Source organism: Panthera leo, chromosome D4 (assembly GCF_018350215.1).
Source record: "Panthera leo isolate Ple1 chromosome D4, P.leo_Ple1_pat1.1, whole genome shotgun sequence".
Classification (NCBI taxonomy): Eukaryota; Metazoa; Chordata; class Mammalia; order Carnivora; family Felidae; genus Panthera; species Panthera leo.
This window is the reverse complement of record NC_056691.1, coordinates 12,717,547-12,742,928: the sequence shown is the minus strand read 5'-3', so window position 1 is coordinate 12,742,928 and position 25,382 is coordinate 12,717,547. Positions and strand designations below refer to the sequence as shown.

General features: G+C 42.3%; 1 protein-coding gene and 1 pseudogene across 4 annotated transcripts in view; both read right to left on the bottom strand.

Moving 5' to 3' along the window:
- MAMDC2 (MAM domain containing 2) overlaps positions 1–25,382 on the bottom strand; it is a 317,683-nt gene that overhangs the window by 31,058 nt on the left and 261,243 nt on the right. For all 4 annotated transcript variants that reach the window (XM_042912057.1, XM_042912058.1, XM_042912060.1 and 1 more), the window contains 2 exons: positions 25,140–25,283; positions 20,771–21,036 (listed from right to left, as the gene is read on the bottom strand). In XM_042912057.1, coding sequence (XP_042767991.1) covers positions 20,771–21,036; positions 25,140–25,283 — 410 coding nt within the window. The remainder of the gene's footprint in view (positions 1–20,770; positions 21,037–25,139; positions 25,284–25,382) is intronic.
- Positions 22,141–22,859, bottom strand: LOC122204518 (annotated as a pseudogene).

Genomic DNA, 25,382 nt, shown 5'->3' with positions numbered 1-25,382 from the left:
AGAGAAGTTTTGCATTTCTTTTTCATTAGACCAATTTTAAAATCTTTTCATACACAGGATGAGCAAAGACTACTTCCCACTTATATTAGATTCTCACTGTACTTTGTGGTTTACAAAGCTGCTTCGCATGCCTAACCTAATGTACTCTGAGCATAAAGTCATTCAGTGCATGTGCAATCCCTCAAATACAAATATTAACTCAAACAAAGACAAAGAGAGATGTAACAGAAACCAAATCTCAAATTAGGAATAATGAGAGCACTTGATTTTTTTTTTTTAGATCCTGATATTATGTTATGTCTTCAACTTATCTGTGTTATCAGCAGGCTCTCTGTGCTCTTTGGTGATCAGAGCCATTAGAATACAAAATCTATTCAGAAAGACATTTAAAAAAATTTTTTTTAATGTTTATTTATTTTTGAGACAGAGAGAGACAGAGCATGAACGGGGGAGGGTCAGAGAGAGAGGGAGACACAGAATTTGAAGCAGGCTCCAGGCTCTGAGCTGCCAGCACAGAGCCCGACGTGGGGCTCGAACTCACGGACCGTGAGATCATGACCTGAGCCAAAGTCAGACGCTTAACCGACTGAGCCACCCACGTGGCTCATTTTAAAGTCATTTTAAAATGATGTAACAGTTTACAACTATGCAAAATACAAAACGTCTTAAAGCCAGTATCTTCAGAATAATTACTAATTATAATATGTATAAAAGTTTACTTGGACTGTATTCAGACAGCTTTAAATTATAAAAAGGATAGTTTAGAGCTACAACAATGTGTAACTCTCTCTCTATATATGTATATGTATATATATACACATATATATATTTTATGTATAATAATATATATAGTATATACATAGTATATATATACTATATATCATATATAAAACATATACTGTATATATTATATGTATAAGATATATATACTATATATAAAATATATATACACAATATATATGCTATATATATATAATATATATATTTTGTGTATATATATAAGTATATATATATGTTTACAAGGGACAAGATGAAGGGCGGTGTTTTTGTTTTTGTTTTATCTCTGTTCATTTTTTCACCTTTATAGATTCTAGAGATTATTGGCAGGGTTTTCTACCTGCAGGATTTTTGCCGGGGAACATAGTCCTCATTTGCAAAGCAAAGGTCTATGTCATCTGCCCTGAATGTAGTTACATTTTATCAGTAATGTTTATTGTTATAGGGGAAAGAATAGTAATCTGTCTCCTAATTTACTGAATAAATTGTGCTGCAGAGAGAAAAGTCCTGGCTTTCCTTCTTTTTGGCAGTTTTAAAGTCTATTTTCCACCAGAATAGCGGAAAAGTACTTTTTCCACAAGAATCTGGGGTGGTGGAATGATTAGCCCTGTGAACCGTTACCTAAGTAAGACTCAAGCATTTAGCAGGTAATTGTATTCTAAAAAGGAGAAATAGTAACATGCTTTCAAGTGTTCGCTATAGCCTAATTTGATAATGACCATAAAACCAAACTAGCAGGCAAGTAAGCCAGCAAGCAAAAGCAATGAAACAACCCAAAATCTAAAAATATTATACAGGAAATGAATAAACTATGGTACCGTAATCTAAGAAATAGGCAAACATTAACTCTGATAGCTTGTGGATATTAGTAGTGTGAAAGTCTATTTCTCTCATAGTGTTAAGTGAAAAAAAGCTGGTTATCATAGATAAAATTAAAATTAAAATAAGATAAGTTACATCCAGAAGTACACGGAAAAAAAAAAAAAACCTTGAAAATTTACTTTTATGTTAGGCTCATGAAATTATGAGCATTGAACCAAATTTTCCCTTATTTTCTAAGCATTCTTTAATTTTGTTATATTTATAATTGAGACAAAAAAAAAAAAGAAAAAAGGAATCAGGGCATCTATAATTGAGATGTGGAATGAGTTATTATTTCCTACATTGGCAATGTTTATTACAGCAGTCCCGAGGACATGTGGCTATCTAAATTAAAATTAAGTAAAAATCAAAAGTTCATTTCTTCAGGCACACTGGCCACATTTCAAGGGCTCAATAGTTATGTATGGCTAGTGGTCAAGTGAATTGGACACAGCAGATACATAACATTTCCTCATTGCATAAATTCCAATGGGTAGAACTTCCTGGCTCTTTTTGAGGATTGCAAAAAATATGTGAACTGCCAACAGTGGGTTGAGTGAAATGCTAAAGATGTTCCGGGCATGAGGAGGCCACTAGGTTGTTCCTATCTTAGAACTCTTTCCACACTTAGAATACTAGCCAGACCACATGTTGTTCTGTCTTATAAAAGATCCATGGTCATTCCGCTATGAACTAGGTTCAAACTATGGCCTCCAACCTCAGATCTGTTTGGCACTTGCCTATCAGCATTCCAACACACAAAAGAAACCTGACAAGATCGGTTTGTTTGGTGGAACACACAAGATTTTTCCACTGTGCTATGAATAATGCTGATAATGTCAGCTCCTATTCTTGTCCCACCATCTTACATTTTGAGGGCTACTTGAAGTGGAAAGGTTACTTTAGGGTAGCTGGTCGACCAGGCAACCTAGTGACGGGGTCTGTGGTTGACTCAGGGAAAGGGAAAGCCAAACATCTTTCTTCAGAACTCTGTCCCGAGGTCCAGCTAAAAATGTGACAAGAAGGGAACTGGTCTTGCTCTAAATTCTTGAGGGGATTAATCTCTTATTTATTTTTAGATCTTTTTAAAACGAGTGTTTATTTCATTTTAGGCAGTATTTCAAAGCCAGTGGAATACTCCTATAGACTAGAAAAAAATTCCTAGGCAACTTGAAGATACTAATATCTATTTGAGATGGACAAAGTAAAATAACATATCCCTTAGGCAGGTACTCCTGATTTTATGCAAATCTCTTGAAAGTCAGGGGCAAATGACATTTGTGTAAATTACATTTTTCACTGTGTTAAAGGTTGTGTCCTTAGGTACTGGTGATACTTCACAGTTTTTTTTGGTTTTTTTTTAATTTTTTTTTTTTTAACGTTTTATTTATTTTTGAGACAGGGAGAGACAGAGCATGAACAGGGGAGGGTCAGAGAGAGGGAGACACAGAATCTGAAACAGGCTTCAGGCTCTGAGCTGTCAGCACAGAGCCCGACACGGGGCTCGAACTCACGGACTGCGAGATCATGACCCGAGCCGAAGTCGGCCGCTTAACCGACTGAGCCACCCAGGCGCCCCGATACTTCACAGTTTTTATTTTGATAGAGAATATTCATTGTTGAGAAACCCTACCTAGACGAACTTTGGAAACACAGATAGGAAGTGACCGGTGAGCTATATAAATGTATCTGCAAACATAATTTTAAATATAGTCAAGTAATGATCAACAGTATTACTTAACTTAGTTTTTATCGTACTAAAAAGGGACAGTGCACATGGTCAATTATCTGTAGCAGGTGTTCCTGTCTTGGCACTCCTGATATTTTGATATTTTAATATTATTATGGATCATTGTTGCAGGGGACGTTAAGCAGCAAACCTGATGTCTATCTATTAGATTCCAATATCACCCTCTAGTCGTGACAATCAAAAATATATCGAGACATTGACAAATGTCCCTTGGGGGGCAAAATTACTTCTGGCTGCAAACCACTGGGGGGTGATGGAAAACTGCTGTGTGGATGATAGAACCTCACTTTATTCTACCCAATCAAAACAGGACAGTTGTTGATGTTTTAAAAGCAGACTAAATGGAGTTAGTTTTCTCTTCCTCTATATGTCACCAGGTGGTGGTTCTAATACGCAATGAAATATCCTCAAATCTGAAAAACAAAAGGCAAAGGAGCCTAAAAACAAGAGACATGGACAAACACTCAAGCTGAATAATCATCCCTGAGATGATCAGGGCTCTACTGTTCCAATTTCCTGTTTCAGAAAACTTGAAACTGTCAAAGGGCCATTGATTCTTCTCTTTGTTTACATTTTTCTCCCTTTCCAAAAGGAATGGTCTATTCCCTCATAACAACATAATGGCAGGCAGCAGATCATAAAAAGTAAGTGAGAAAACTTTCCTCATAGTATGGAACTATACTTGTCTTCTAAAGTTATTTTTGGGGGGAGGAGGGTGGAGAGAGGGTCTGTATGGGAATCCAGCCCCAAGGCTGGAGCTAGACGATCCCCAGGCCTATAAAAGTCCATAAAAGTCCCTAGTTAAAACACCCAGGAAAGAAAAAGTAGATAAGTTGGTATGTCGGGAACTTACTTTCCCAAACCAAATCAAGTTAAATTTTTAAAAGAATTAGGGCTACTGATTTTCCACTTTATGAGCTGTCATAATTTAAAGGCTACCCAACACAATAAAGAGGATCTTGCGGAGGGGGAGGGGGAAACCAAGCTTCCCTGAGAGCTGGGGAATATATAACTACACACTTTTCTTGTGCAGTTAAGAAGGATCATTTGTATGAAACAGGTAAACAATGGCTGAATTAACTGGTTTTTCACTGTCTTTTAAAGTAGCCTGTCTCCATGGCCTGCTCAATAGGCATAGTTGGCCACGTTTCTGGCTTAACCCACCACCTACTTTACTCATTGAAGAGCCCCAGTTGGGCCTATAATAAGTATGTGAAAGACAGTTTCCAGAAAAAGCCTTCTATCTTCGCATAGAAATATTTCAATCCTATGCCAACAGTACCATAAATTACCCATGTTCACAAAATGAACCTAGCTGGGTTCCTGTTCCAAGTGGTGGACCTCGACAATTTACCAGAGGGTTTGACTCTGAGTTAAATTTAACTTTTCTTCTGATGAGGTTACAATCCTTTGAAATCCTTTGTGCAGATAAATTTGGGTATGGTGACTACAGAGTTGGTAGAATAATTATTCATAAAATTACTATAATCCAGTCCGCGAAGTTCCAGAGCCCTTCATTAAGATGCTATTGACGCAACTGCAGGATGTTCTATATAACGCAATTGTATTCGTTCAACTGTTTGACAATAAGCTGCCATAGAATTCTAAAAATAAAAATTAAAAAAAAAACATAAAGCAAAAGAAAACAAAAACTCTAGTATTAAGACACTTGGCTAAAGGGGTGGAATTTTCACGAATCCCTAAAGACAGGCTGAATGGAGCTTCCTCTAGAAGAACGGGTTTGGGACTAGTGTTTTTAGAATCCCAGCCATGTTTTGGGAAATAGTTGCTAAACTGTAACAGCATGCTTCCTGCAGATACTATATTTGGTCTTCAGATCCCACAAAAGGCAGAATGACCATGTGTTTTTAAATAAGTCTTTAGCTGACCAACACTTCTTTTTCTTAAAAGACCCATCTGTTTTAATTCAACTTTTGGCTTCGACAAGCAACAAAGATTAAGCTGCTTCCAGCTTCTCCCTGCGTGAGTCCCTCTCCTCCTAGGAGGCTCCCATCCTGGGGTGGAGGGCACGCTGTGTTAGACCTGCGGATAAACTGTGGAATTTTCTCACTGCTATGTTGGTGGTAAATATTCAGACCTCTCAGCTCATTGATTTCAGAAATCTGCATTAGTTTTGGATCTTTTGGTCACTGTAAAGAGAAGAGACACTCCAGGAGAGACCTCAGAATCAGTCATGTGTTAGAATCAGGGAAGGCCCAGAGACCCTGTGATAAAAACTAAGGATCGCAAGACAGCCAGTTACAGACCCAGACATGAAATATCTTACGCCAAATCTCCAACAGAGCATATTTCATTGTACCAACCAGCCTATTTTCTCCTTTTTTTTGCTTTAGGTATTTAAAAGTATGATTCTAGAATCATTATGTCGTATACCTAAAACGAATATAATGTTATTATGTCTATTATGCCTCAGTTAAAAACAATAGGATTATGAAAGGCATGATTTTTAAACTCCTCAGTTAATAGCAGTGGACCAAACATGTCTTGAACCTCTGTTTACAACCAGCTTCCTGTCATGTTGCCTTATGTCTGTTTATAAGGAGTTTTTGGTGAGCTAGCACCAGAACCTGAATCTTACAGGGATCATTGGCTACATTTAAAAACTGGTGAATGTAGGGGTGCATGGGTGGCTCAATCGGTTAAGCATCCAACTCTTGATTTCCACTGAGGTCATGATCTCATGGTCTGTGGGTTCAAGCCCCATATCGTATCAGGCTCTGCATGGACAGTGTGGAGCCTGCTTGGGATTCTCTCTCTCCCTCTCTCTCTGTCCCTCCCTTGTTTCCTCTCTCTCTCTCTCAAAAAAAAATAATAATAATAATAATAAACTAAAAAAAAAAAAAAACAAAAAAAACTAGCGAACGTGGAACCAGCCAGTAACCTCTCCTGTCTACTTTCACTGCAGTGACACTCTTCTTGCCCTTAGCTGATGACCCTATGTCTACTTAGGCCCATAGGGAAGAATGTTCTCAACTCCCCACAACCACACCTCCCACCCAAAAATGAGTTTTAGTGCTTCAGAATCTAATTTACACCCTAATAAAAAGGACAGTGTTATTATATACACTTATCCCCTAAGTCACTCATTGTCACTGAAGGAAAATAAGTGTGAATGCCTACCTGCTGTTTGCATGCTCTTGTCAGCAGGCAGGTGGGCTGAAAAAAAGCAATTCTGGTTTATCTCTGGCCCACTTCCCTTAGAGAGGACCCTCAGCTAGGCACTTCCCTAACCCATGTAATGAAATGTAATGGCCAATTTAATTGTCATGTTCAAGGATGGACATTACACTATGGAGCTATCATAGCTCATTTGGATGGAGATGTAAAAATGCTGATTATACCAGAAGACAAGCAGAGTGCAATCAACAAACAGCAAACAAGGAAGAATCTAGGTCTTTGTCTTGACCTTCATAAACTTCTCCTGGGGTCAGGAGAGGACAGCAGATACCTTAGCGGTGCCCTGCTAACACCTGAATAGGAATACTGACTTTGCTTCATTCGTGTCTGAGACAGAGAGACAGTTGTTGGCCTTATTTTCACGGATTCCCAAGGGAAAGTGTAGATCCTTGACCTGGTAAAGGGCTGTGGCTTAAATCTTACTAAGCCCTTTGTAGCCTGGCCACAACTTATTTGACCAGCCCCTACTGATGGATGACTGGGCAGTTTCTAATTTCTCAACATGACAAACAATGCTGTGATCAATATCTAAATCTTTGTGCATAACCATGACTATTCCCTAATGATAACTCCCTAGAAGTAGAATTGTTATGTTAAAAGGTATTCATGGGTAGGGGCACCTGGGTGGCTCAGTCAGTTGAAAGTCTGACTTCAGCTCTGGTCACAACCTCGCGGTTCATGGGTTCGAGCCCCGCATCGGGCTCTGTGCTGACAGCTCAGAGCCCGGAGCCTGCTTCAGATTCTGTGTCTCCCTCTCTCTCTGCCCCTCCCCCACTCACACTTTATCTCTCTAAAAAATAAATAAGCATTAAAAAAAAATTTTTTTTTTAAAGGTATTCATGTTTGGGGGCTTTCTTTTTGAGACATGTAATTGAATCGTCATCTAGAAATATTATAGCAACTTATCCTCATACTAGAGCTTATGAAAATCCTTATTTCCTTTCATCCTTACCATTCATAGATCTAACTCATATACGCATATATGTATGTATATTTGGTTTTAATTGAAAGACGTATTTGTTTATAAATTTTTAATGTTTATTTTTGAAAAAGAGAGAGAGAGAGAGAGAGAGAGAGAGAGAGAGAGAGAGACAGCGTGTGAGCAGGGGAGCGGCAGAGAGAGAGAGGTAGAAACAGAATCTGAAGTAGGCTCCAGGCTCTGAGCTGTCAGCACAGAGCCCGATGCGGGGCTCAAACTCAAGAACTGTAAGATCATGCCCCGAGCCAAAGTCAGATGCTTAACTGACAGAGCCACTCAGGTGTCCCCAAAGGACTTATTTTTTAATTTATAAACCGAACAACACAAACAGTATACAGTATGAATATAACTATTAATATAAACAGCATACTCCACAGTTTTATAATTTTAAAATATTTTCATCTATTTGACAAATGTGCTTTTATTATTTTTAAAATTTCTTTGATTACAGATGAGATTGGATATGTTTGTTTTCCGGTAGTATTCTTTCTTTTTTTAAGATTTTATTTTTAAGTAAACTCTATACTCAACGTGGGGCTCGAACCTATAACCCCAAGATCAAGAGTTGCATGTTCCACCAACTGAGCCAGCCAGGCACCCCAGTAGCATTCCACTTTTTCTGATTTGCCTGTACATACCTGTTGCCCACTTTGCTACTGCTTAGCTCATCTCTGCTTATTGGTTTATTAGAGTAAATTCATATATCAAATGCGCTAAGAGTTTGCCACATATGTTGTAAATTTTTTTTTCTGGCCTGACATTTGCCTTTCAGATATGTTAATAAGGCCATCCTTATTTGGGGAATGAAACTAAGAGAGAACTAAATATCTTGGCTTAAAGACTAAGATGAAATAGGCCACAAATGGAAGTGTGTCCTTGAACATTGTATAGTTACACCTCTAACCTGACATCAAACATAAAATAGAAGTCACCGTCATTAGCAGAGTGGTAGGGAATGCCATGGAGAAGCAGCTGGGGGACTGTCTGGAGAGACTTTTCCTAGAGGTGGGTGCTGAAAAGATGAGGCAGAAAATAGCCAGAGAAAGTCACACAGAAAGGCAGAAAAAGCTGGGGGTATCTATGCAAAAGAAAAAAAGGTGTTCTTCCCTGGGTAGGGAGTCTTTATTAATTGCAAATTTCCAATTAAGAGAATAGAGGTCATAGCTCCAGAGGCCAGAAAATATTTACCTAGTCTAAGAGCTCAGAAAACCAGAGGGTCCCCAGAGAATCTCAATGTGAACGTCAAAAAATAATGTTGGCTCAGGACACCTGGGTGGCTCATTGGTTAGGCATCCAACTCTTGGTTTCGGCTCAAGTCGTGATCTCACAGTTCGTGAGATCCGGCCCGGCGTCCAGGTCTGCACTGACAGCATGGTGCCTGCTTGGGACTCTGTGTCTCCCTCTCTATCTGCCCCTCGCCCACTGGTTCTCCCTCTCTCCCTCCCCATATCCCTCTCAAAATAAATAAACATAAAAAAAAGTGTTGCCTCATAAAATCTTGGGAAAAGTTTCCCTAAAAATGTAGCCAAGGCTGTGAAATATTCACAAGATTCAGAGTTTGAAAGTGTGGAGGGAGATAGTGTTTTCAGGTTCATAAACAATCCCTGGAATAAATGTTTCCTTCATAAACTTATCAATAATACCCCAGGGGAAGATGCCTGTGATGTCTTTTTGGATTTATCCACAATGCCAGGAGGATAAATATGGTAATCCAGCAATATGCCATAAGATTAATTCCTGGGGAAAGTTCTAGAAGAATGCACGGACACAAAAAATACCCTCCTGCAAGCTGGTGTTAGCAACCAGAAGTTGTGCAAGCCAGTCTGTCCAGTCATTCCCCCATAAGTTGACATGAAATGCAGAAGCCTTCAACAAACACCTAAAAGGAAAGAGAGGGAAAGCCAGAGTAGCTCAACCTTGTGTTGGTCATATTTCAAGTAATTTAGAATTCCTGGACTGACACTTGACACTGAGCTTAGCTTGAAAGACTCAAGAGGAGGCTCCTGTTCCATACTTAGCCCCCCTATTCAATTCCACATTAAAACTTGTTCCACTTGACAGTATAAATTTCCTTGCTCTGTGTACAGAACGACCCTAATCTGTTCTATAATGTGTTGATTATCTTGTCAGGAGTTAACGATCTTGTTATTTCTACTTTGCACTCAGCGGCCCTGCTTTAATTATGCCAAGATATTAACATTCTGGTGCAGCCATTTCTCAATGTTTCTGGACATCATGAAATGTGATAGGAAATCTATCTCCTCTCATGCATCTTGTCTACACATTCATTTTCTGGTTCCTGAATCCCTTTATAGCAGGGTGTCTTGTTATTTAATGGCCACCGATTTATAAATCTCTCTAGTAAATCAGAAACTTACTAGACTTGCTTTTCTATTTGGATGAACTTCTAAGTAGTGACCTTAAAACTTTCAGAACCCTTTGGGGAGCCTGGGTGGCTCAGTCGGTTAAGCGTCTGACTTCGGCTCAGGTCATGATCTCACAGTCCGTGGGTTCGAGCCCCACGTCGGGCTCCATGCTGACAGCTCCATGCTGGAGCCTGTTTCAGATTCTGTGTCTCCCTCTCTCTCTGCCCCTCCCCTGTTCATGCTCTGTCTCTGTCTCAAAAATAAAAAATAAACAGTAAAAAAACCAAAAGAACAACAACAACAAAACCTTTCAGAGCCCTAGATATATTTTTTAAAGCTTATTTATTTTGAGAAAGAGAGAGAGTAGGGGAGGGTCAGAGAGAAGGAGAGAGACTGAGTATCCCAAGCAGGCTCTGCGTTGTTGATGCAGAGCCTGATGCGGGGTCTGAACCCACGAACTGTGAGATCGTGACCTGAGCTGAAATCAAGAGTCAGATGCTTAACTGACTTAGCCCCCCAGGCACCCCAGAATCCTAGATATTCTACATCTAATAGCATTTTCATCATTAAAAGGCAAAGTTAAAAGAAAGACTTTAACAGCAGGAATCCAAATCACAGACTTAAATTTCAATTTTTTTTCTTTTTTTGCTAAAAGAAGATTATTGTAAGAGGAAATAAGGAGCTAGAGAGAGCTATCCACGAGAACTGTGCTATACAACATGAAAAGACAGTTGCTGACACTAAGATAGCTAAAGATATAGCATGTGGTAGAAGACACATAGTGGTCACCCTAAAACGTGCCCTTATTACTTACAGAGTGATATGATATTCTGATTTACATCATTAACTCCGGAGTCAAAACTTGAAGCCAAGTCTTCCTAGGCCACAAATCTCATTGTAACAAGCAAGATACAAGTTATGATTTATTAAAGATTCAGAGAGGAAGGAGTACTTGAGATGGACTTTGAGAAAAGAGTGATCTCAGCAATGATGATTCTTGCAGCATGATCAGTGGGAGACACTTGTTGTTGATGAACCCTTTGTGGGAGGGAGGCAGGGGTCAGGAGGTGAGCATTTAAGGAACAAGAAACTGCACCAGAGCATAGATAGTAATCGAAGATGCATTTTCCAAGAAGTCTGAAGACAAAACATGGGATTGGGTGGCAATTTAAATGGGTAAAATGTAAGGGGTGGCTGGGTGGCTCAGTCGGTTGAGCGTCCAACTTTGGCTCAGGTCACGATCTTGTGGTTTGTGAGTTCGAACCCCAGGTTGGGCTCTGTGCTGATGGCTCAGAGCCTGGAGCCTGCTTCAGATTTTGTGTCTCGCCCTCTCTGCCCTTCCCATGCCCATGCTCTGTCTCTCTCTGTCTCTCAATAATAAATAAACATTAAAAGAATTTTTTAATGGGTAAAAGGTAAAAGGAAGGTTTGTTGTTCGTCTGTGTGGCCGACATAGGTCGGCAGTGTATAAAGGACTCGTGGATATTGAAGATTTTTGAGAGAGGAATAATTTAGGAAATAAAGTCCCAGAGGAGGCAGGATGGATAGATGGACGGGCTGGTTTTGACTAAGAGCGAGGACAATACTTCCTCTGTCATATGCACCAGGTGACCAAGAGAAGCAGGTGAGGATTCAGAGAGAAACAGAATTGAAGGAGTTGGTGTTGAAAGCCTTCATCCTTTTGGGACGTGAATCTGTGAGGTCATGTTCTAAGACTGAGGTGGGAAGAATCCAGTTGGGAAGCTGCAAGTGAAGACGAATCCGAACATCTGGGGGCGAGGAAAGAGAAAGGAAGTCAATGGGAGAGGAGAGGAATGGAAGGCTTTCCCAGAAGCATGGAGGGGACATTGGAGATGAGTCTTGTTTTCTCCAGTTGTGCTGAGAACCCCAGCACATAGGGGGAAGGGGGAATATATAGGGGGAAGATTATATACGGGGAAGAAGATGAAAGTAGATGCCGAGCATTCCCAGAAATTGAGAGGACAGAGGTAGGAGAAGCCAGGACTGGGGGCGGAAGTGAGCATCACTGACCAGGAACACAGAACGGAAACCGGAGAAGCTGCACCGGGGGGGGGGGGGGGGGGGGGGGGGGGGGGGGGGCAGGGAAGGCATCTAGAAAATCGAGACGCCTGGTTAAAACCTCCTATCAGTCATTGGAAATAGGGAAATGATTCGATGTAAGGGTGGGAAGTTGTTTCCAAGAGGAGAGTTACAGCTTTTGGTTTTAGCAAATATCATCACAAAAAGCCCCAAGGCAGACGTTGCATATACGTGCCTCCGTGTGGCCTTATATCTGCTCCAGGAGGGTCCTTTTGCCTGTAAGTGCTCCAACTCCTAATCCTCACAGGACAACTTGTTCAGGTGCCCGGCTACTAGTGATTATGGTTTCTGTGATCCAAAGGCAGAAGCACTTCATCTTTCTTCTTCCTTGGGCTTCTGTGTTCTTCCTTGCTGTCAACCCGCATTCACTGACAGCTCAGTTTCCCTTTCCAACTATTTGTTGAGTGCTCACGGTCTTACAGAAATTGTGTTCACATTAGAAATTTAAAAATAAATGGGGCGCCTGGGTGGCGCAGTCGGTTAAGCGTCCGACTTCAGCCAGGTCACGATCTCGCGGTCCGTGAGTTCGAGCCCCGCGTCAGGCTCTGGGCTGATGGCTCAGAGCCTGGAGCCTGTTTCCGATTCTGTGTCTCCCTCTCTCTCTGCCTCTCCCCCGTTCATGCTCTGTCTCTCTCTGTCCCAAAAATAAAAAAATAAAAAAAAAAAAAAAAAAAAAAAAAAAAGTTGAAAAAAAAAAAAAAGAAATTTAAAAATAAATAAGACAAGGCTCTCTGTTCTCCAGAAGCTTATGGTCTGATTAATGCAGATAGGCCGGTAAGTGGACAACTTCAATATAATGTGTTAAATACCACGATAGTCATCTGATGCTAATAGGGGCTGCATGAGACAAGGGTTCTATGTTAAAACACCACCTTACACGAGGTTCAGCAGGATTCTACATTGTAGAACTTACCGGAGTTTCTAACATGTTACCGTGCGTTGTGAATCTTCCATGTGTGTATGGAAGAGATCTAGCGTGCAAAAGTTCCCCCAAACTCATCTGACCACAGAAAAATTTTTTCAATGGAATGCAAAAGATTTGTACTCCAGGGGACATATCTTAAGAAGTGCTGATATAAGGTTCTTGCGCTAGTCAAAAAAAAAAAAAAAAAAAAAGATTTATATTTTCTCAGACTGGCCAGCTGAGGGTTTTCTCCAAATCCATAAATGACTTTTAAAGTTTATTTGCTTTTTAATCCTATAACAGAGCAAAGATGTGGACTTAGAAGGCTTTACCATTAATGAGCTGATCATTAAGCCAGGCCTGGATGGAACAGAAGGTCTGGTCCTTCTCTCATTAACGGACCGTTTAACGTTCTTTCCCAAAAGAAATATTTAATGAACACAATACTGAGTTGCTCCCCGAGCTTCTAATTAACAGACCGCTTGAAGATCTTTGTTAAAGAGAAAAGTCGCTTCAGGCCAGGAGATACTGCAGGACCTAGCATACATGCTACTGCGGCCGAGCATAATTTTAAACTAAGGATTTAAATACGTAAAGGCTAATGTTTGCGCTCTGTCTTTATGGGATTCCTGACAGCGACTTTCTGGTCTCTCCTGACATTTGGTTTTTAGGAAAAGCATTTTGGAGTGAATTGCTCCCTCTCCTCATTATCGTCCCTCGTGGACAAAAGTCTCAAGATAACTCTTGATTACCTGCCCTCCATTTAGTAATGTGCTGGGGAAAAACAGATCAAGAAAACCATTTCACGATTCATGCCCTTTCAAAATGTTTCTAAAATGCTAAGAAACTTATTGCAGGCGCTCGTGATTGTAAAAGCAGCCATTTCATTAAGAAAGCCTACTACTATTAAAATACTTAACTCTGACCCGATTTTTAAAGAATATTTTGCAGCAAAAATCAAAGTGCAAAATTATCCACATACTAAAGAGATGTCGCCCATGAAATCTTATGAAATTCAGGACCTAGAAAAAATATTCTTTAAAAAAAAATTTTTTTTTAATCTTTATTTATTTTTGAGAGAGAGACAGAGTGTGAGCAGGGGAGGAGCAGAGAGGGAGACACAGAATCTGAAGCAGGCTCCAGGCCCTGAGATGTCAGCACAGAGCCGGATGCAGAGCTCAAATTCACGAACCCTGAGATCATGACCTGAGCCGAAGTCGGATGCCCAACCGACTGAGCCACCCACGTGCCCCTAGAAAAAAATATTCTTTAGTCTCATTCTCTTGCTCTCCCTCTGTCTGGATTCAGTTAATTTAATAAATGCCAACTATATGCCAGGTGCTATGCTAAGGGCTTTACTTGAGGCATTTCATTTGTTCTTCACCATAATCCCTTGAGATAGATACTAACAATACACCCATTTTACATATGGAGAAAAGTGAGGCTCAGCAAGATCACATGACAAGCCCAAATTATGAAGGTGTAAATGGTAGAGAACCCACTCACGAGAACTCTTAAGCATTGCACTGTATCTCCCTCTACCCTACACCTCTCCTTTGTCTCCAGTGATCCACCATGAACTCTCATCCCTTGTAGGAGCCAAAGTTATTTCTATAATCGAACCACCGAGCATTAATAATAAAACTCTAGACATTTTTAGAAATCTTGAGTTAGAGCTGAGCTCTCTTTCTTACCCGATCCTAGACGTTCAGCCAGGAAAGGGCTGGGGGGCATAAAGGCCTGGTATAAAAATCATGGATTCTGAATTCAGAAAGACCTGGATTTACCTCTCAGCTCTGCCAGCCCTGTGTGCTACTGAACAACGTCCTTAGTTTTCTGCCTGAGTTTTCCTCATCTGTTAAGTGGGGCTACATTCCTTTCTTCCTAGGGCGCCATAGCATCAATGCACATCGCGTGCTTTGCTTGGTGCCCGACGCAAGGAAAGCGTTCTACGAAAGTTCCTGTTCCTGCGGGCAGCTGTGACAACATTGCTCAGAACCTGTCCATACAGCTACTTTGCTAGAATGGCCTCAGGGAAACTGTTGCCATAGCTACCATTCCTTCAACAGAGCTCTACGTTACAGTTTCCCTCAAACATTAGGCTATCTACAGAGAGAGCAGGGGGTTATTAACCAAACAAGCTCACTGTCCTTAAAATAGGCTGGGTAAGAACTACTAGGGGAAAGAAAGGTATGGAAGCATCCAGAGCGGAAAGCATCCGGGAAGGCACAGATGAGGTAACGTATAGGTATTAGGAATAAGAAAAAAAACATGCAGGGAGAGGCTAAAAGTGTTGACTTCTCTGAGCCCACGCTGCCTCTCATTCAGCTCAGCTCTGGGCTCCCACGACCCATTCATGGAAGCAGGTTATACTATCGGTGCAAATGTAAGGGGTTATTGTTGTTATTATTTTGAATATGCAGCATAGATACTCAAACATACCTACCAAACATTTCCACCCAGGAGAATTGGGACCAGGATGAAGCCAGGTGTAGTCAAAACACAAATATAAGGCTTCAAGCTCGGGAACAAGTAGGAAATCACAGCCATTCACTCTCTTTGAGTTGGGCCCGACTTCTCACACTTGACCTCACACTCCATGAGGACATGAAACAGAGGCAGAGAAGGTTCTTGCCAACAACGGTACAATAAGCCCTGAGCTTAGGCATTCACTTCTAGCAGAACGTGACCTTGGGTGCACTCTGCATTCTAGGATGGCAAGGACACTGAAAGCAAACACCTCACTTCCCTTGCAGGAGTGTGGTAAGAATGAAATAAAGTAACAGGAGGTACCTATGCCCCAAGGCACATTGGGGAGCCTCACTTTCTGCAGCTGCCCGAGAACAAGCCTTCCCCGACACTGGATAGAAACCCCGAGCCATCTACCTGTGCCAAAGCGCAGGCTTCCGAGCTAGACAGACACGCGTGAAACTCTGCTCTGCCACTTACCGGCCTTGGAGAGTCCACTCATTCATTCTTTTATTTTTCATTTCTCATTGTTATTTTCATTATTTACCTATGTAGCCACTGACCACATAGATAGCAAACTAAATCCATTGAACAAAATGCTCCCGATGACCTACTTTGCATCTGGCACAGTGTTAGAGGCTGCAGATACAGAAATGAACAAGACTGAGAAGGTCCCTGCCCTCGGGAAGGTTATGTTTTTATGGGGAGATGGACGATGGGCATTTTAAAAGCTTCCCAGAGGGTCAACAAGCACTGTTCAAAAGTCAGAACCCAGAAGTCATCCCACAGACAATTAGCGAACAATTGTGATCCAAATAGCTGCTAGGTTTTGGGTTCTACCTGACAAAAGTAAGGAAGAAACAGACTGAAAAAAGTAAGAGAATGTCGGGGACCCTGGTGGCTCTGTTGGTTAAGCATCCGACTCTTGATTTCTGCTCAGGTCATGATCTCACGGTTTGTGAGTTCGAGCTCCCCATTTGGCTCTCAGCTCTCAGCACGAAGCCTACTTCAGATCCTCTGTCTTCCTCTCTGCCTCTCCCCCACTCGCTCACTCTCTCTCAAAAATAAACAAACATTTAAAAAATTAAAAAAAGGGTCACCTGAGTGGCTCAGTTGGTTAAGCGTCCGGCTTCGGTTCAGGTCATGATCTCGGGGTTTGTGAGTTTGAGCCCCGTGTCTGGCTCTGTGCTGGACAGCTCAGAGCCTGGAGCCTTCTTTGGATTCTGTATCTCCCTCTCTCTCTGTCTCTCTCTGTCCCTGCTCGCACTCTGTCTCTCTCTGCCTCTTAAAAATGAATAAACGTTAAAAAAAATTTTTTTTAATTAAAAAAAAAAAGTCAGAGACTGCCATTCATCCATGAAAAAGAATGAAACCTTGCCATAGGTAACAACACAGACCTTGAGGGCATTATGCTCAGAGAAATAAGAGACAAGCAAATGTTATGTGATCTCACCTATATGTGGAATCTAAATAAGAAAAGAAATCCAAGCTTATAGATATGGAGAACAAATCACTGGTTGCCAGAGGTCAGGGGTAGAGGGTGGGTGAAATAATGAAGGGGGTCAAAAGGTACAAACTTCCAGCTGTAAGAGAAACAAGTCACGGGGATGTAATGTGCAGCATGGTGACTACAGTCAACAATACTGTGTTGCTATTTAAAAGTCGCTGAGCGAGTAGATCTTAAAAGCTCTCATCACAAGAACAAATCGGTACCTGTGTGGTTGCCACAGGTTAGACTCATTGTGGTGATCATTTCACAATATAAGCCAATATTGAATCATTAGACTGTACACCTGAAACTAATATAAAGCCACATGTCAATCACATCTCTATTTTAAAAAGTCCTAAGATCGCAAAGCCCATAAAGGGTAGCATGACGATCCGAAACCAGAGAGACTCCCGTGTCTGTGCTCCTCATCGCTGTGTTACACTGTCTCCAAGAGGATGAACAAGAGGCTTAAGATGCCGATTCTGGGGAGTGGGGCCAGAGAAGCGTTCTCTGTGGAAGTGAGGTTTCAAGCCATGAGCGACTTAAGAAGAGTCTAGGCAGAGGAAACCAGGTGTGCAGCCGCCCAGGGCGGGAGGCAGTGCTGTGTTCCAGTTGAGCATCTGACTTCGGCGCAGGTCATGATCTCGAGGTTCTCGAGTTTGAGCCCTGCGTCGGGCTCTGCTGGCAGCGTGGGGCCTGCTTCAGACCCTCTGTCTCCCTGTCTCTCTACCCCTCCCCCACTCGTTCTGTCTCTGTCTCTCTCAAAGATAAACATTAAAAAAAATAGAACTAAAAACTGTAAGAGAGAGAAAAGAAGGACTCAAGTCCTTATCTTTCGTAGCAGGGAATGCTATTCAAGTTCGTGAATCCAGAAACAGAGGTGGAAATACAATATTTAAAACTAAAGAGGAAAATGTCCCCGAATCAGGAAGAAAACCACCAGAAAAAGATGCTGAATTGGAGTTTGAATTCAGGGGGAGGGAGGAGTGAGGGCAACTGACTTTTCATGTGATCCCTTCTCTGAAACTGTCTGTATCTTCCACCTGTGGATGTTACATAAGTCAACTGTAGTTTCCTGCCTTACTTAATGCATGCCCCTGTGGTGGCCGTCAGATGGCTCTCTCTCACTCTCTGAGGAGCTGCGACCTGCTAAAAACTTGCGGCCACCTTCAGACATGTGTCCAGAGTTTCCTAGTGTTGAGTTGTATCATCTCCTCATGGGTTTTGAGGCCAGATCCATGACTCGTCTTCTACGACGGTAAGAACTTCCCTGCCCCCACCGGATCCACATTCAGTTTTCTGTCTGTGGTCAGGAAGGGAGAGGGAGGCTGCTGGGAGGGGCTGGAAGTCAGCCAAAGAGGAAAAGGGCGAGTTGCCCAGCGCATCCTTATTGGCTGGGGGGCCTGCTCCTGTTCCATGGGTGTCAGGGACCAGCAGGGACTCACCCTGAAGGAGCAGGCAGGTTCCTAAACACCCCATGTGTGTGTGAGTAGAGGATATGGGGGGACAGGGTGAAGTGGGGTGGGTGGGGGCATGAGTAGGAATTAGCATCCAGATGGCCTGAACCTAACCCCGCCCCCCCCCCCCCACCGGCTCAGCTGAGCCCCTCCTGTCATTATCTTTTCTATGTCCAATCGGTAAAATGACTATTTTTCTCCCTTGCATGAGACAGTGAGATTGTACTGTTATTAGTTGCTTACATATCTGTATCTTAATCTTTTATCATTTGTCACCACCTCCTCAAAGGCAGGATGTAAGCCTCGTTCATCTTTATATCCCCTGCACTGAGCACATACCTAATAAATGTTGGTTGAATAAAGGAACAAATAAATGAAAGCCAAATTAATGAATAAAACGCTTATTATATCCCCCCCTTTTTAAAAAACATTAGCAAAACAGAGTATGGAGTATAACAAAAATTTCATTACTTTCTGGCACATCCTTGATTATGTGAATCTGGTACATGTCTGCTCATGTGTGTATGTTACCATAACTACTTGCCAGAGTTACATAATTGATCATGGGAAACAGTTTAAGCCTTTGGGATCCCTAAGAGGCAGACAGGCTTGGATACCTCCTGGAGAAACAGATCAAAGAGCAAAGTCAATGACATTGGAAATGTCAGATGACATGTATGGAAAGATAGGCTCCCTCAGGAAATGTTAGGAATTGGCTAGCCAGTCAGCTTAGAGTATGAGTCTAGACTAGGATGGAGTAGGAATGTGGCACCAGAATCATCAACTAGCTTTCCCTATTACCCAGGAGGTGAACAAAATATCTGTTTTTTCAGGGGAACAAAGTCTGATGGAGTTGACAAGGGGATACCTATAATGACACCACCTATTTAATCAGCATAAAAATAAGAGAAGCTGCACTCAGGAGGCTGTGGTAAACCTTTATGCTTACATTCTTCTAGAGGTATCATAAATTGGCTCAACCCCTTCTAGAAGTAAGTCAGGGAGGTGGCCCTGTCATTATAAGCACAATTTCGTCTTGCCTAGCAATGGAAAAGAACTTTGTAAAGATTTTCAAAGATCTTGGATTAATCATTGAGAAAATTTAATCATGCCCTGGTGGGTATTCCAATGGACTAAAAGTAACCAGGAATCATTATGATGGGGATGGCATACCAAATTTCCGTAGCAGAAAGTTATGGATGGATCAAGTCATGATTCTGTCTGGATGGTTACAACTAAGACAATCTTGAGCCATTAATGTTTGTGAAGAAGGTTTCACTGTTCTTCCAGGTTTGTATCTTTCCTGAGGGAAGCTGGACTTTGGATTAATTCCTAGTTAGTAAATGTGATCAACTGATTGATCCGTTCACTGAACAATTTTTTCTGAGCTCCCCTTGTGTGAGTCATTTGTTTGAAGGAAGGGACCTTTCTGACCCATCTTTAGCCCATCTCTCTCAGAGTGTGGATTCGTGAGATATTTTCTGGTTGAATGAGGGGCTGTAAAAAAACCGGATTTGCCCATACTGGTTTCATGTCTGGGTTGTAGCTGACAGAATTTATTGCTTCTGTAAAGCTTCCTTAAGTTTAGGAGTTGTTCAGCTTGGGAGACTATAGTTTTCTTTTATATTCCTCTTGCAGTAAAGCTCTCTTTGTATTCTCATCACTCTCAAAATCAGCCGCTGACGGTACCCTTACAAGTGAATCCTCTCTGTCTGGGTTAGCTCTCATTTTTTTACTGAGCTTCCCTACTCTGTGTTAAGATAAAGCTTTAGAGAGGCACCTGGGTGCCTCAGTCGATTGAAAGTCTGACTTCGGCTCAGGTCATGATCTCATGGTTTGTGAGTTTGAGCCCTGCGTTTGGCTCTGTGCTGACGGCTCAGAGCCTGGAGCCTGCTTCAGATTCTGTGTCTCCCTCTCTCTCTGCCCCTCCCCAACTCACACTCTGTCTCTCAAAAAATGAATAAACATTAACAAAAAGTTAAAAAAAATAAAGCTAAGCAATTAGTATTCCCACAGGCACACATGTGTATTGTGTGTGTGTGTGTGTGTGTGTGTGTGTGTGTGTGTGTGTGTGTAAAAGAGAGAGAGAGAGAGAGAGAGAGAGAGAGAGAATTCTGGTTTCAAATTAAAGTTTAGCTGTTGAACCTGGACTGTTTATATATTCCCCGCCTTCGGTCTATTCTCAGGGAATCTTAGAAATAAACAAGTGAATCCTCTAGGTGGCCATGATTCTGAGACAGAAAACTGAAAAGAACTTGTATGTAATATCATTCGTGCATGGCTCGGATACAGTGTAGTGGTGGGGCTTTCACTTTGAACAGAAGAAAAATAACACGTCGGCCAGGTGAACATAAACAGAAATTCACTAACCCAGCCCAGACACGGAAGGGGAGCAAAGGGTTTTGCTGGCTCTACTGTACCTTGGTTGGCATAGGCTTCTTGAAGGTGATTTCAGCTTGCATCCAGACACCCCTTGGAGACTCCAGCACAGACCAAATTTTCTCTTGAACTACGTGGTTCTCTTCAAAGATGTAAACTGCTAGGGTGTCACTCATTTTTAAAAACCCATAGATGGCATAATAAAAACGTAGACAATACTGCAAATTTCCCGGCAGGGATGGACCGTAGAGCCTTCCAATGTAGCCAGGCTGAGATGTAAACTTTGTGTTGGCCAGCAAGTAATACCCTGCGAACCGGACAGAACATTCAGGAAATCAGCAATGAAAAACTTACATAATCTAGCCCAGATTATCAAATGGAAAAATCTGGCTGAAAGTAGTGGAATTTGCCAACAGACTATTTCCATAAGCTTAAAAAAATTTTTTTTTCAATGTTTTTTTTTTTTTTGAGAGAGAGAAACAGAGAGTGAGTGGGCGAGGGGCAGAGAGAGAGGGACACACAGAATCTGAAGCCGACTCCAGGCTCCAGACTCCAGTACCCGTCAGCACAGAGCCTGATGCGGGGCTCGAACCCACAAGCCGTGAGATCATGACTGGAGCCAAAATCGGCTGCTTAACCAACTGAGCCACCCAGGCGCCCCTCCATAGGCTTTAAATGATAGAACATGTTTTGTTAAATCTGTGGCTTAAAAGTGACAGAATATATCCACGTGACGCTATTACAAATAACACTTCTCCAGTTCTAAGTAAACTTCATAAACCAGTGTAGATGTCCACCTGGATATGCTCAGGTTCCAGGCATCGGTGAGGATTTGTGCTTTTCATGAAGCAAAAGGGATATAATCATCTTGGGACTCCAGCTTCCTGGGGCAACCAGGCGATACAGAGGGCATATCTAGCACCAGGTCCTAGTGAATGTAAGGCCCAGAGCAGATTTTTCCTTCTTATCTCTGCAGCGACCAGTGGAGATAGAGAGATTACAGGCTGGCCTGGCAGTCCTTGGAATTTGGATGCTTTCACATGAGTAGTGTTATGGACTGAATTCTGTTGTCCCCCAAATCTATGTTGTTGCAGCCTGCCATTCAACCAGAAAATATCTCTCAAGTACCTAATCTGCGCAATAAAAGGGTCCAAAGAAGAATAATTCTTTCTTCTAAATAACAAAAAGAAACATAAGGTCAAGAACCTCTCCTCTCACCTAGCTCCAGACCCCCAGGGTAAACTTAAAACAGATCCATGCATTCAAGAAAACCTGGGTAGAAATGAAAAAAATAATACCCTACTTTTCTTTCTTTCCTTCTTCTGTTCCTCCCCCATCAATTTTTTTCCCCTTTTTTTGATAGTCACACATCTGCCTTTATTGGGAGCAGCAGGTGGGACACCCCCAGCAAAAGTAAAAAAAAAAAAAAATTAATTTACAAAACCAGGGATTCAGTGAAGCCTCCTGGTTGGAACCCTTGGGAACGCACGCAGACACCAACCCAGGGCAGCAGGAAGAGGACTCCAAAGCCCATGAAGGCCAAGCCACCACGGAGATGAGGAGCTCTTTGTAGGTATCCTGAGTGTACGTGGAGGAGTAACCTCATACTAAAGAACCAGGCCATGAAGAACATGCCAATGGCCAACAGCACCACGTCAGATGCGGGAAGACAGGCGGGTTCACTGGGCTGGTGTATCTGCTCATGGCCTCGAGCTCCATTTTGCCAGGCACAGGGTAAGCCACAGCTCTGCCACTGGAATAACGTGTCAGCTCTTTGGATCGCCTCAGTGTTCATTTAGTTTAGCCTCACCCAATTATGAATTCATGTGGCAAAAGGTTCTTGGGTTATTTCCTGTGCATGGACTGAGTCGTGTCCCCCTAAAATCCACTGACTGAAAACCTAATTCCCCCTAAAATCCACTGACTGAAAACCTAATTCCCCCTAAAATCCACTGACTGAAAACCTAATTCCCCCTAAAATCCACTGACTGAAAACCTAATTCCCAATGCAACTTTATTTGAAGATTGGGCCTTTAAGGAGGTAATTAAATGAGGTTATGAGGATGAAGTCTTAATCATATAGAAATGGTGTCCTCCTGAGAGGAAGAGACACCAGAGACCTCTCTCTCTCTTTTTTTTAATGTTTATTTATTTTTGAGAAACAGAGAGACACAAAGTGCAAATGGGGGAGGGGCAGAGAGAGAGGGAGACACAGAATTGGAAGCAGGCTCCAGGCTCCGAGCTGTCAGCACAGATGTGGGGCTCGGACCCCCAGACTGCAAGATCACGACCTGAGCTGAAGTTGGAGGCTTAACCGACTGAGCCACCCAGGTGCCTGGAGACCTCTCTCTCTTCACGTATACATGTGGAGCAAAGGCCATGTGAGGACACAGTGAGAAGGCGCCATCTATCTACAAGGCAGAAAGTAAGGTCTCGCCAGAAACCAACCCTGACAACATCTGTGTCTAGGACTTTCCACCTCCAGAACTGTGAGGAAACACGGTTCTGCTGTTCAGGTCACACAGTCTGTGGTACTTCACTGGGCCACCGGGGCAGATTAGTAGGGGTGGCCATGCACAGCCACAGCAACATTCTTGAAACATGAATTTAATTCTACTCTTCTCTTCCCTAAAATCTTTGACTGGTTTCTCATTTACTTTATAAAAAACAATCCCCAAATGCTTATTCTGGCCTGCCATGCCATGGTCTACCTCCTAACTTCATTTTCTTCCACTCTCCTGCCCTCAGTGCAGCCGTACTAACCTTCCAACTACTCGGGGTGTCCCGTTCTTCCCATGCTCAGGACTTCACAGATGCTGTTCCCTCTGCCTGGATTCCTCCCCCTCTCCTGGCTAATACCCTCTCTCCTCAGAAAAGCCTTCCCAGGATCTCCTACCAAAATTAGGCTCTCTCCCCTAATCTCTCTCAGAGCCTACTTTTCATTTCTTCCATAGCACATACCTTATACGTTTATTTGTGTATATATCTAACATTTCTCTTGCCCGTTGAAATGACTGTTAGAAAAGAATACACGATGACAAGTATAAAATTGTGAGGTCCCCATTTCAAAGCCCTTCCCGGGCCCTGTGCAAGTAAGGTGCTCTGAAATGTTTTTTTTTTTTTTTTTAATTTTTTTTTTTAACGTTTATTTATTTTTGAGACAGAGAGAGACAGAGCATGAACGAGGGAGGGGCAGAGAGAGAGGGAGACACAGAATTGGAAGCTGGCTCCAGGCTCTGAGCCATCAGCACAGAGCCCAATGCGGGGCTCGAACTCATGGACGGCGAGATTGTGACCTGAGCTGAAGTCGGATACTTAACTGACTGAGCCACCCAGGCGCCCCTGAAATGTTAAGTTTCATCAGTGTATTAACATACCCCAGTGCCTAGTGTATAAACAGGCATTGAATAAATGAATTAGACACCAACCCTTGAAAACAAGCTCTTTGCACCCATCTCTACAGGAGTGGGTTTCACAGGGGATGCCATCAAAGTAATTAGGTAGGTTCCTTACACAGGGGAGCTCAAACTGGTTTCCAATAGTTCCTTGTAGACCGAGCCATCAAGTGCCCCGCCCCTGACATTTTCCCAACAGCTTTTTTAGCTTCTCTTGCCCTACAATATCTGTTTGTTGAGTAAATCACACATAACAGGAAATTTACCATTTTAACCATTTTAAAACCTACAGTTCAGCGGCATTTAGTACATTCACCAATGCTGGGCAACCACCACCACTGCTTAATTCCAGTACATTTTCATCACCCAGAAGGAAACTCTATACCCATTAAACAGGAACTTCCCATCCCCTGTCCCCAGCCCCTGGACACCACTAATCTGCTTTCTGTCTCTATGAATCTGCCTATTCTGGATGTTTCATATAGTTGTAATCTAATAGCTTTTTTTTTTTTTTTTAATAGCTTTTTAAAGGTACTTCTCCATAGGGGCGCCTGAGTGACTCAGTTCAGTTAAGCCTCTAACTTTTGATTTCAGCTCAGGTCATGATTTCTCGGTTTGTGGGACAGAGCCCTCCATCGGGCTCTGCGCTGACAGCAAGGAGTCTGCTTGAGATTCTCTGTCTCTACTTGTCTCTGCCTTTACCCTGCTCCTGCTCCCACTCTCTCTCTCCCTTTCTTTTACTCAAAATAAATAAATACACTTAAAAAAAAAAAGACAAAAGTACTTCTCCACCTGAGGGGAAGAGCAAGATAATGTCCAAAGTTTGACTATTTAAGCAACTGGCAAATCGAATTCTAAGTTTTAAAAAGAGGCCAAACACAAGATTGCCCGATCGCATTTGTTTTTTCACAGCTGCCCTTTTTTGTTTAAGTTGCCATCTTGATGGGTGTGGAGTAAGATTGGCAGCTGGAGCACTCCCACCCCCGGCGCCCGGTGGGCACAGCCCCCAATTTACCGATGCCTGATGTGTGGTCTCCGGCCCGATACATGTTTGGTTTTACTTTCACCCGGGTCCAGCCTGGACCTTCTTTGTCTTGATAAAAGTTGCAGAGATCTTCCTCGAAATTGCAGCTGGCTTCCATGGCACTGAAAGGAAGTTCTGAACAAAGGAGAACCAAAGTTAAAGAGCCAGACTTAAGGGTCTCAAGGGACTACATCAACAGGTTGACAAATACATACATATTCGTGCCAGGGGAGA